The sequence below is a fragment of the Dipodomys merriami genome, unplaced genomic scaffold, assembly GCF_024711535.1.
Source record: "Dipodomys merriami isolate MVZ:Mamm:240054 unplaced genomic scaffold, mDipMer1.0.p SCAF_2, whole genome shotgun sequence".
Taxonomy (NCBI): Eukaryota; Metazoa; Chordata; class Mammalia; order Rodentia; family Heteromyidae; genus Dipodomys; species Dipodomys merriami.
Genome location: NW_027203381.1, coordinates 29,124,095 through 29,137,228, shown reverse-complemented (window position 1 = coordinate 29,137,228; position 13,134 = coordinate 29,124,095). Strand labels below are relative to the sequence as shown.

At 41.5% G+C, this 13,134-nt stretch overlaps 1 protein-coding gene across 2 annotated transcripts in view; it reads left to right on the top strand.

Annotated features, from left to right (window-relative positions):
- Mocos (molybdenum cofactor sulfurase) overlaps positions 1–13,134 on the top strand; it is a 47,548-nt gene that overhangs the window by 14,297 nt on the left and 20,117 nt on the right. For both annotated transcript variants that reach the window (XM_070029312.1, XM_070029313.1), the window contains exons 6-8: positions 1,964–2,163; positions 8,691–8,807; positions 10,916–11,356. In XM_070029312.1, coding sequence (XP_069885413.1) covers positions 1,964–2,163; positions 8,691–8,807; positions 10,916–11,356 — 758 coding nt within the window. The remainder of the gene's footprint in view (positions 1–1,963; positions 2,164–8,690; positions 8,808–10,915; positions 11,357–13,134) is intronic.

Sequence of the window (13,134 nt, the reverse complement as noted above, 5' to 3'; positions counted from 1 at the left end):
AATGGGACTCATTGAAGGGAGGGAGAGTCACCTCATACTAAGGCAGGGAGAAGTGAACATGGTCTGGGAAAAAGGGAAGAGAGGATAAAGGCAGATATTGAAAACAAGCACTTTCCAAGGAGAGATATCACAGGACATCTGCATGACAGGTCTAATGAGCCAGACACTTCTGAAAGCCACAAGTGACAGTATCAGTCCAGAAATGGAAAGTCATGGGCTTTTCTATTACATTGCTTTAAAAATATATATAGTAAGCAGTTATTGTGATACATACTTGCAATCATAGCTTCTCAGGAGGCAGAGGTAGGAAGATCTTCAGTACAAGGCCAGTCCTGATAAAAGCAGTGAGATCTTATTTCAAAAACAAATAAAAAAAAAGTGCTTGAGGCATAGCTCAAGTGGTAGACTATTATTCTGGCATGCTCAAAGCCCTGTGCTCAATACCTAGTGCTGAAAAAAATTGTGGTGAAGCTGGGTCCTGGTAGCTCATGTCTGTAATCCTTGCTAGTCAGGAGGTTGAGATCTGAGAATCATGGTTCAAAGCCATCCATCTTAGACAGGAAAGTCTGTGAGATTCTTATCATCAATTAATCAATAAAAAGCCCAAAGTGAAGCTGTGGCTCAAGTGATTCTATCACTAGTCTTTAAAGTTCAAGCCCTGAGTTCAAAGCCCCAGAACTCTCTCATTACTGCCTTCTCTCCCCACCCCATACACAAACATTGTGGTAAAATATGTATTTAACATAAAATTTGTTATAACCATTTTTGTAGTGCATTCACCTTGCTGTACAAGAATCATTACAGTCCAGACCCAACAGGTTATGATCTTCCTAAACTGCAATTGTAGCCATTTGAATCTCTGGTGCCTATTCTGGATGCCTTTTATGTGAATATAACATTTGTTTCTTTTTGTTTGTTTGCCTAGTTACTTTTACTTAGAGTATTTCCTCTCTTTCTTTCTTTCTTTCTTTCTTTCTTTCTTTCTTTCTTTCTTTCTTTCTTTCTTTCTTTCTTTCTTTCTTTCTTTCTTTCTTTCTTTCTTTCTTTCTTTCTTTCTTTCTTTCTTTCTTTCTTTCTTTCTTTTCCATCATGGGGCTTGAACTTTGGGCCTGGGTGCTGCCCTTCAGCTCTTCAGCTCAAGGCTAGCGCTCTACCACATGAGCCACAGCACCACTTCCCGCTGTTTCTGCTTATGTGGTGCTGAGGAATCTGAACCCAGGGCCTGATACATGCAAAGCAAGCAATCTACCACTGAGCCACCTTCTTAGAATATTTCTAAGGTTCATTTATATCAAATCATATATCCTTAATTGCTATGTATGATGCAAAATAATTAAAATAGTAACAAAATAAATACCCAAAATAAGAAAAGTCATATATTTTTGCTAATGTTTAATTAGCTATATATGTATGTAACAGTAAATATATGAATATAAATACACATGCAAGTATGTAATATATGAATATATTTGTATTTTAAAAGAGGGTACCAATGGCTGGGTGCTGGTGGCTCACGCCTATAATTCTAGCTACTCAGAAGGTTGAGATCTGAGGATCCTGTTCAAAGCCAACCTGGTCTAAACTTTGAGATTCTTCTCTCCAATTAACTAGCAAAGAGCTGGAAGTAGAAGTGTGGCTCAAAAGGTAGAGCTCTAGCATTGAGTGGAGAAAGCTAACTAAGCAAGAGCATGTGGTCCTGGGTTCAAGCCCCAGAATCCATACAAAATGAATAAATAAATGAAATAAAAAGAAAAAAGAAGGTATCAAGAATTCCTATGGGAAAGTTGTTCAGAAACAGCAAAGCGGAACCATAGACCTTACTCTCTGTCATGAAGGTGACAGCATACCGTATCCACAGTAGAGTCATTACGATTAGGTACAAGTTTGACCAGCTGTCACTACCTTATCTTATAGAAAAAATGCATTAGTAAATTTCACATCAAGTTCGTGTCTCTCTTTGGAGGTGGCATGGAGAATATAAAACAGCACACCTTCACGCTGGCCCAGTACACCTATGCCATGTTATCCTCCCTTCACTACCACAATGGAGCTCCTGTGGTTCGAATCTACAGTGACTCTGAGTTCAGCAGCCCTGATGTTCAGGGCCCCATCATTAACTTTAATGTACTGGATGACAAGGGATTCATCATCGGCTATTCCCAGGTACAGTTTCTTTTCCATCTTTCTGACTTTTATTTTGTTTTCTGTTTAAAATATTTTACTATAATGCTTTTAAAGAAGATCAAATACTTGTGTCTGACAAAATATCTACCATATCCTGCTAACAGTATATATTTGGTACATGTATCCCTGTCCCAGATTTCTAGGCAGTTTTCTGCTAACTCAGACAGTTGTTCACAGATAAACTAGGAAAGTAGTTAAGTTCCAGAGATCTGTCAAATTGATGGAGGATATCCTTTCAGGTAGCAAGAGCTGGAAACAGGAAAGCTGGCTCTCTCCTTGTCCTGGTCTATGGGGACAGCAGAAGCCATTATCTAGGCATCCCCACTGTTCCCAAGGAGTAGATTCCAATCTTCAGAAGACTTTAGGCTTTCAGTCCTCAGGTTAGTGCAAAATCTCTGTGAAGGGCACTACTGCAGTATGGGATTTTCAAAGACAATAGACCAGAGGGCATATTCAAATCACTTTGTGGTACTGAAGTCCACCTGCAATGACCTGTTGCATACAAGAGGGCCCAACACTTCCCCTAGTTGGCCAGTAGCTTCTGAAACAAGCACAGGACAGCAGTGGAAGATGACAGTTCGGGAGAGTGATAGTGATAGAAGATGACAAGTAAGAGCTTGTGATAAAATACATATGACATAAAGTTTGTATTTTAATTTTTTTTTGTCATGGGGCTGAGCAGTGTCCCTGAGCTTTTTTGCTCAATGATAGTGCTCTACCAGTTTGAGCAACAGCTCCACTTCTGGTTTTCAGGGGTTTAATTGAAGACTAGTCTCATGGACTTTCCTACCCAGGCTGGCTTTGAACCACAATCCTCAGATCTCAGCCTCCTGAGTATCATCTAGGATTACACACATGAGCCACCAGTGACCAGCTATTTTAAGCACTTATTTATTTAAAAATTTTTACTTTATTGTTACTATAAAGGTGATATACAGATTACAATTACATGAATCAGGTAATGTGGACATTTTCTTTCATACAGTGTCTTCCCTTCCCTCACTCTCTCCTATTTTAAGCATTTTAAGTGTACGACTTCAGTGACATTCCAACGTACAGAGGCCTTTGTTACAAAGTTCAGTGCATAGTAAGGCTTTCAGGTTCTAGGCAAGAGCAATTCTATTGTAAAAAGTCAGTAATAGCTCTTTGGTGGGAAGGTGGTACTAAGTGTGCAGCTTTTTTGGGGGGGAGGGGTTGGTCGTGGGGCTTGAACTCTGGGCCTGGGAAGGTCTATCACTTGAGCCACAGTGCCACTTCCAGTTTTCTGGGGGTTTATTGGAGATAAGAGTCTCACAGACTTTTCTGTCCAGGCTGCCTTTGAACGGTGATCCTCAGATCTCAGCCTACTAGGTAGCTAGGATTACAGGTGTGAGCCACTGGCACCCAGCAGCATGCAACTTTTTTGGCAGGGGGAGTGGGGCCTGAACTCTGGGCCTGGGCGCTGTCCCTCAGCTCTTCAGCTCAAGGCTAGCGCTCCACCACTTGACTACCACTTGAGCCACAGCGCCACTTCCAGCTTTTTTCTTTTTGCTTATGTGGTGCTAAGGAATCGAACCCAGGGCCTCAGGCATGCAAGGCAAGCACTCTACCACTGAGCCACCTTCCCAGCCCCAGAATGCAACTTTTGATGTCCACCTCTACCTGCTCTCAAAAATAATGCACCATGGGTATATTAAACCCCCATAATGATCAGGGACCCGTACACAAGCTGCTGCCCTCAGGAGGGCCCAGGCCTTCCCCTAGCTGGGCAATAGCTTATGAAACAGCCCCCTATCCGGGGTACCAGACACTTCCATAGAGAAGAGGTCTTATGAGGATGCAAAGTCTTTCCAGCCATTGAGTCCTCCCCGAGTCATGGCAGCTGTGAGCACGATGCAGAGGTTATTGTCTTTTCTGAAATTTGTTTGGCAGCAGGAATAATGACTATGGTGGTTGCAGGGGGGAATTCTGCTTCCCAGCCTGGTGGGAGGTGGGCTAGTGGATTGGAGGGGCCTCCTACAAGATGCCCTGTCAGTGGAAAACTGATGATGGCAATAGATTTGGCTGGACACAACAGTATTGCCAGTTCTCACCTCACAGAGCCAGAGACTTCCTGGATTTCATTGGCAGGTTTGCATGCCACTCAGCTCTGAGAGTGAAGTGACAGGATGGTTTTCCTGAGGCCCCTTAGTTCAATAAAGAGAATGAATGGCTTTGGCTCACTCTAGTGGAGCAGGGGAGACAGCCACAGTGAAGACTGTTGTGATTTTGACCTAGGTCTCTGGGAGGCACTGGGACCCAACAAAAGCCCAGGTTAACCACATGGTAACTTGTGGTCTACAGTGGACATTATACTGACTTTTTAAAAAAATTGACAAGGTGATGTACAAAGGGGTTGCAGTTACATAAGTAAGGTAATAAGTACATTTCTTGTCAAACTTGCTACCTCTTCCCTCATTTTCTTCCTACTTTCCCTCTCACCCACCCGCCCCCAAGTTGTACAGAGCATTTCCAACATACCGTCTTGAATATATATTTCACTGTTGCATTGGTTCCCCCTTGTTCTTTGTCTCACCATTCTGTTTTTCCCCTTCCCTTCCCTAGTTCAAATAAATGTATATACAATACCAGAGTAACAAAATCAAATACAGTGACAACAGGGGATATACCATAGGGGGAAGAACATACAAAAGAAACAAAAAAATCACATAGTACATTAAAAACAACAACAACAAAGAAAAATCTCTTGAGACTTAGAATTCGTTTTGCCTAACATCATCTTATATGGTCATATGTACATAGCTATTGAGCCATTCTGCTCATCTGCTAAGATGATCCTAGACATATACTTATTACTGCAAATAAGGGAAACCATGGGATTTATGTTTCTTTGGGTCTGGGTTACTTCACTTAATATGATTTTTTTCCCAAGTCTTTCCATTTCCTTACAAATGGGGTGGTGTCATTCTTTCTGATGAAAGCATAGAATTCCATGGAATATCTATCTATCTATCTATCTATCTATCTATCTATCTATCTATCTATCTATCTATCTATCTATCTATCTATCTATCTATCTATCTATCTATCTGTCTATCTGTCTGTCTGTCTGTCTGTCTGTCTGTCTGTCTGTCTGTCTGTCTGTCTGTCTGTCTGTCTGTCTGTCACATTTTCTTGATCCATTTATCTACTGAGGGGCATCTGGATTGGTTCCATACCTTATCTATGGTGAATAATGCTACGATAAACATAGTTGTGCTGCTAGCTTGTATGGCCTTGTTTGCGATCATTTGGGTAAATGCCCCAAAGTGAGATTGCTGGGTCATAGGGCAGCTCTATGTGTAGACTTTTGAGGAACCTTCATACTGCTTTTCAGAGTGGTTGAACAAGTTTACACTCCCACCAACAGTGGCCACATCCCCTCCAGCATCTGTTGTTTTTAGATTCTTGATTATAGCCATTCTAAATTGGCTGGGGTGAGGTGGAATCCCAATGTTATTTTGATTTGCATTTCTTTTATGGCCAGAGAACTTGAGCATTTCTTCATGTATCTATTGGCCATTCTTATTTCTTCTTCAGAGAAGTCTCTCTTTAAGTCTTTAGCCCACTTATTAATGGGGCAGTTGTTTTTTTGAGGATTTGTTTTTTTGGGGGGGATTTAATTTTTTGGGTTCTAAGTATATTTTAGATATGAGACCCTTGTCTGTTGTATGGCTTGTGAAGATCTCCCAATCTGTGGGCTTTCTAGTGATCTTGTTAGCTATGTCATTTGCCATGCAGAAGCTCTATAGTTTAATGCAATTCCATTTGTCCAATCTGTCTTTGATTTATTGTGTTTCTGGGTCTTTCTTAAGAAAATTTTGGCCTGTGCCATGGAGCCCTAGAGTTTCTTGTATTAGTTCCTGTAATATTTTCAGGGTGTCTGCTTTTACTTCAAGGTCTTTGATTCATTTGGAGTTGATTCTGGTTCAAGGTGATATGTAAGGTTCTAACTTTAGTTTTCTATGGGTATTTAACCAATTTTGCCAGCACCATTTCTGAAGAGGCTGTCTTTTATTCTATTCTATTTTTTGGCTCCCTTATTGAAGATTAGGTGCCTATTGGTCTGCGGGTTCATTTCTGGATCTTCAGTTCTATTCCATTGGTCCTTGGGTCTGTTCTTGTACCAAGCTGTTTTGATTACTATGGCTTTGTAGTAGAGTTTGAAGTTTGTATTGATATTCCTCCAGCACAATTCTTTCTGCTAAGGGTTGCTTATTGTTCCATATGAATTTTTGGATTGCAACTTCTATTTCATTGAAGAATAGAGTGGGGATCTTGATGGGTATTGTATTGAATCTGTAGATAGCCTTGGGAAGTCTTGCCATTTTCACAATGTTGATCCTTCCATTCCAGAACCATGGGCATTTTTCCCCACTTCCTTGGTTCTGTCTTAATTTCCTTTTTCAGGTTTTTAAAGTTTTCGTCATGGAGATCCTTCATGTCTTTAGTTAATTCCTAAGTATTTTATTTTTTGAGAGGCCATTACCAAAGGAGTTGCTTTCCTGATTTCAGCTGTGCTCTTCTTATTACTGGCATACAGGAAAGCCATTGGTTTTTGAGGGTTGATTTTTTTTATACACTGCAACTTTGCCAAAGTTTTGGATCAGCTCAAGTAACTTGGGAGTGGAGTCTACGGGGTTCTTTAAATACAAGATCATGTCATCTGCAAAGAGGGATGTCTGACTTTATCTTTCCCTATTTGGATCCCCTTTATGTTTGCATCTTGCCTTATTGCTTTAGCTTGGCATTCTAATACTAAGTTGAAGAGGAGTGGAGAGAGCGGACATCTTTGTCTTATTCCTGAATTTAGAGGAAATGGCTTTAGCTTTTTGCCTTAAGTATAATGCTAGCTGTAGGTTGGTCATACACAGCCTTTATTATATTGAGGGATGTTCCATGCATTCCTAGTTTCTCTAGAGCTTAAAGGGTGTTGGAACCTGTCAAATGCCTTTTCTATGTCTATCAAGTTGATCATGTGGTTCTTATCCTTGCTCTTGTTGATGTGATGAATTACATTAATTGACTTGCATATATTGAACCAGTTTTGCATCCCTGAAATAAATCCTGTTTGATCATTGTGTATGATTTTTTTTGATGAGTTGTTGAATTTGATTGACCAAAATTTTGTTGAGAAGTTTTGCATCAGTTTTCATCAAAGAAATGGGTCTATAGTTCTCTGTCTTTGATGAGTCCCTGCCTGGTTTTGGGATGAGGGTTATGCTCGCTTCATAGAAAGAGTTTGTCAGTGAACTTTCACTTTCAATTTCATTGAAGAGTTGGAGGAGTACTGGTGTGAGTTCTGCTTTGAAGGCCTTGTAGAATTCAGCTGTGAGTCCATCTGGTCCTGGGCTTTTCTTGGGTGGGAGGTCTCTTATTGCTGTTTCTATTTCAATGCTTGATATGGGTCTGTTTAGTTGGTTTGAATCTTCTTGGTTTAGTTTGGGCATATCAATATTTTCTTCCATTTCTTCCAAATTCTCAAATTTGTTAGCGTAAAGGTTTGAGAAGTATTCCCTTATAACGTTCTGAATCTTGGTTGTTTCTGTGGTGATGTTTCCATTCTCATCTCTGATTTTGTTTATTTGGGTGTGTCCTCCTTCTCCTCCTCCTCCTCCTCCTTGTCGTCGTCGTCGTCGTCGTCGTCGTCGTCTTCTTCTTCTTCTTCTTCTTCTTCTTCTTCTTCTTCTTCTTCTTCTTCTTCTTCTTCTTCTTCTTCTTCTTCTTCTTCTTCTTCTTCTTTTTTCCTTCTTCTCCTCCTTGGAAAATCATACTGACTTTTTGGGGAAAGGTTCAAAGCTTTCATCCTCTGGGCAGCAGATATTTGTTTCCCAGAGTGCAATTAAATGATCTTCTCCTTGAGTGTAGCCTAATTCTCCCATGCTGAGTGACTTTCAGTGGGCCCCCAGAACTTGAGGAAATAGGAATACTTACAGCCCAGGAACTGGGACAAAGCTCTGTGGGAGAGGGAATATGAATTACCTTCTAGAACCTCCAGAGGGCAGGAAAGAACCATGCAACCTCTATAGTCTGAACAGTTACTCTGACTGAACTCAAAGCTGGAGAGAGCATCAGCAGTTATGTCAGGCTGTGAGTTGAGCTGGTGTTGCCTGAAGTGGCACCTCCAGGCCTGTAGACTCTGCCCCAAAGCAGGTGTCAAGAAGCTGTCCAAGTCCCCAGCCCCACAGAAGGATCATTCTTGTCAATCTCACTGCTAATATGCTGGCTCTTCACTTGGAATTTATTTTTCACTTTCTCAAGCTTACTTTCATAATTCAGCTGCATAAACTTCAATTTCCAGAACATTTCATAAAATGTTTATTAAACCTGAGTTAGATTAAGCATTGTTAGAGCATAGTTCATAGCTTAGATCATTTTTGTGTTGTTTGGAAAATGAGGTCCAAACATTGATTTAAAAGTTTATTCTATGCAATCTGAGTAAAACTGGACACTTGTAATTCTGCCTTCATATCACACCTCATCCACAGGTGGACAAAATGGCCAGCCTCTACAACATCCACCTGCGGACTGGTTGCTTCTGTAATACGGGGGCCTGCCAGCGGCACCTGGGGTTAAGTGACAACATGATCAAGAAATATTTCGAGGTTGGTACAAAACCCTGTGGCTCAAATGCTATGACTCACATCTGCAGGACCACATGGGGAGCTGATTATGTCTGGTCATGAATCTTGTCTTCTGGTCCTTGGATCTTTGGGCTCATTTCTTCAGGCTTACTCTGTGAATGGAAAAAAGAAACAAGAGAGTTGATTTAAAAAAATTTATTTATTTATTTATTTTGTCAGTCCTGGGCCTTGAACTCAGGGTCCCGGCACTGTCCCTGAGCTTCTTTTGCTCGACTAGCACTCTACCACTTGAACCACAGCACCACTTCTGGCTTTTTCTGCTTTTGTGGTGATGAGGAACCAAACCCAGGGCTTCATAGATGGTAGGCAAACTCTCTACCACTAAGTCACATTCCCAGCCCTAGAAAATACTTTTAAGATATCTCTGTGGCAGAATTTTCTGATTCATTTTTTAATTTGAGGGTAAAATTGGAAAGAAAGAGCACTGTTAACAAAAGGATGTTCTAGAAGATGTCCTAAAGTAGTTTGTCTTCCTTGAAGGCAATCTCCTAGGGGCAATTGCTCTCCCTCTGGGTTGGGGAGATTGGCACTCTTCCTTGCTTTGGGGCAGTCTGTGTCTCCTAGAGTCCCTGCCCTCCCCATCTCTCTTTGAGCTGAGATTTCTCTACTTACATTGTATTTTGAACTATTTTACAAGTATAGTTTGGACCCTTATGAATTTTGGAATAGTTTCTTATTTGAGTTTCTTTTAGTTGACATTGGCTATTGGATGTACTAGATCCAGCTAACCCTAAACTGGATTTTATTTATAAAAAGAGTGGGAGAGAAGGAGAAGGAGGGGATAGAGATGGGGGAGAGAGTGTGAGAATAGTTCAAGCATACTACATGCAGCTCAACATACATTTGATTGTTCCATCTCTTTGGGGACTAGCCTAGGATTAGCACTGGGCATGTATTCTGAACAACAGTACCACACTGACAAACTTACCAATAACAGGCAGGCGGATTTGAAGAATTTTTCCCCCAATTCTAGAAGTAGTGCTTAGGTCCACTAGGGCCAGCCCATCTGCTTTTTCCCTTCTTTAAGGGCAGCTCTGGAGAAAGAGGGAGGGAGGGAGGGAGAGAAAAAGAGAGAGAGGGAGAGAGAGAAAGAGAGAGAGAGAGAGAGAGAGAGAGAGAGAGAGAGAGAGAGAGAGAGAGAGAGAGAGAGAGAGAGAGAGAGAGAGGAGAGAGAGAGAGAGAGAGGAGAGAGGAGAGAGAGAGAGAGAGAGAGAGAGAGAGAGAGAGAGAGAGAGAGAGAGAGAGCGCATAAGCACTGGGCAGACCCTAACCTCTCAGTGCTTTTGAGACTTGGTCTATCTTTTGTTTTTATTATCTGTGAGTAGTTGTATAAAGGGGTTCAACCAATCAGTGTATAAGTAAATATATCTTAAAAATTAATTATCTTTAGGTGTATAAAGGGGATTCAGTTCAACATATCAATTTATGAATACAATTTTCATCTTCCAACATTCTTCCAGCATTCTTCCTCATGACCTGTCTCCATCTGTCTGTCTGTCTGTCTGTCTGTCTGTCTGTCTGTCTGTCTGTCTGTGTATCTGTGTATCTGTTTATCTATGTATGCATGTATGTTACTTGGGCTTGAACACAAGACCTGAGTGCTATTCCTTAGTTTTCTCCTTCAAGGCTGGTGCTCTGCTATTTGAGCAACAGCCCCATCTGTGGCTTTATTTGTTGGTTACTTGGAAGCAAGAGTCTCTTGGTTTAGTATGTTTGGGCTGGCTTCGGAACCTCAGATCTCAGATTCTTGAGTAGCTAGGATGACAGGCATGAGCCATCAGCTCCTGCCATGGTCTGTCTTTTGACTCCCTCTGAATAAATGCTTTCCATGAAGTAGTTCTCTTAAACTCTTTAATTGGCTCCAACTCACAACCAATCAATGGGATGTCTAGGAATTGAGCCTCTGAGCATGCATTGCTTGAACTGTCTCAGATACATAGCACATTGGTGTTGCAAGTCTGTTTTCCTACACTAATTTTAAAATAGACACAATTTGCTTTATAAAACTGTTTCTAACTAATTCATGAGACATGAGTCCATCTGACTATCTTATCTCCCTTTTGTTCTAGGCTGGGCATGTCTGTGGTGACCACATTGACCTCATAGATGGACATCCTACGGGTTCTGTGAGGATTTCCTTTGGATACATGTCCACTGTGGAGGATGCTGAGGCCTTTCTCAAGTTCATCAAAGCCATCTCCCTTCACTCCTCAGGTGGACAGCCTGTTTCCAAGGCCAGAACTGGAGAGCCTGGAGCCAAATCAACAGAGGACAAGGCCCAGGATGAGCATGCCATTACCAACAGTCACTGTCTCTCATCTGAGGAAGACGACCATGCAGACTCCAGGAGTTGGAACAACTCACACCCTTTGCACCCACCTCTGAGGGAAGCCTCCAGCACCTGGCAGTCCCCTGTGGAGGAACCTGAAGGTGGCCTGAATAGGGACCCTGAGCTACCCGTTGTCACCAAAATTTGCCTTTACCCCATCAAATCCTGTGCTGCATTTGAGGTAAGGGCTTTCACTGCAGCACATGCAGAAATGTCAGCTTTTTGTTTCCTCTTTAGCATTTTTCTCTTTCTTTCTTTCTTCTTTTCCTTTTCCTTTTCTTTTGTGATAAAAATGTGGGAAGCAAAGCATCGGGAAATAAAAAATCACTATAAAAATCATAAAGCAACCCATTGTGGTACCAAAAAATCCCACTTTCATTCCGCCTTTGTTGGTATGGGCTAAGTTTTGAATATGACGCTGTTTACTGAGAAGACTCTGACTCTGAGTCACTGGTATTAATTGTAGCTGTAACTTTCACTTTATGTAGGTGCTGGTTCCTCACTGTAGCATTCGCCATACCTTCATTTCATTGGATTGTTAAAGCAGCCACATGAGGTGAAGGATAACATGTTCCCTATTTCATAGGCTTGCAGTCTGAGGTTAAGCACTTTGCCCAGGCCAGCTGATAGTAAACGACAGAGTGATCATTTGATGTACTAGGGTTTGAAATCAGGGCCTTGTGTTCGTTAGGTATCCACGATACCGTTTGAGCCAAGCTCCCAGACAGAGCAAGGACCTGACCATGGATGTGCTGACTCTCATGTAATTACTTACATTAATTGATCTGCTTAGTCCTCCTTGTAGAACTAAACTATGGTCAGATCTGCATATCTATGATCTATTCATTTATGGATTCAACCAAGCATGGATCAAAAATGTGAAAAAAATGGCATCTGTACTGAATATGTATATACACCTTTTCTTTTTTGTTATTATTCCACAAATAATGTAGTAGAACTATGTATTTAATATTTACATTGTGTTAGGTGGTATAAGTGATGTAGACATAGAGAGTATATAGTAAATATAGGATGTGCATATATGTAGTATTTGCAACTTATATAAAAGTGCTAAACCATTTGAAATAAGAGACTTGAGCATCCACTGATTTTGCTATCAGTGAAGAAGGCCCTAGTATCAATCCCCTGAGGGTACTGAAGGATGATATAATACCATATCTGCAAGTATGCTGGCTCAGTAATCCTGATGGGAGTTTAATGGGAAGCCTGTCATGGCTAGCCGTCAGTTACCTCTCCTCTCCTAGAAGCTACCCTCCTGCCTGTGGCTAACCTAAGGCTCTCTTTCTACAATCTGCATGTGCCCCATGTCCCGGACTTCTGAGTCTCAGGGACAACAGGCTCTCTGGATTCTCATTGGGCATAGCTAGACCATGGCTATTGGTTGACCTGTATTTCAGGGTGGTCCTATAGGAGACTGACCTCCAGACTGAGGCCATAAACAACTAAGTTTCCACTGCTCCTGAGCAGAGGTAGGTGAGGGATCCATGCTCCTGTTGGAGAGACACACTGTATTTTCACAAGTGGGTCTTGTTCTGTAGAACATGCACATAGAGGGAAGAATAGTATTGTGGCCCATAGTTACAATTGCAGCACGAGACTCGATGAGGGCTTATTTATTTTTCTTGAACCAATTCTTCAAGAACTTCTACTTCTTTATATTGAAGAATGTTATTAACAAGGCAAGATCAGACTACTGGCTATAATTTTTATTTTAAGTGCATAGAAATATGAAGAATTAGCTGGGAGCTGGTGGCTCATGCCTGTAATCCTAGCTACTCAAGAGGCTGAGATCTGAGGATGGCAACTCAAAGCCAGCCCAGGCAGGAAAGTCCATGAGACTCTTATCTCCAATAAACCACCAGAAAACTGGAGGTGGTGCTGTGGCTTATGTGGTAGAACACTTCGCTTGCCTTGAGCTGAAGAGCAGAGGGACAGCGC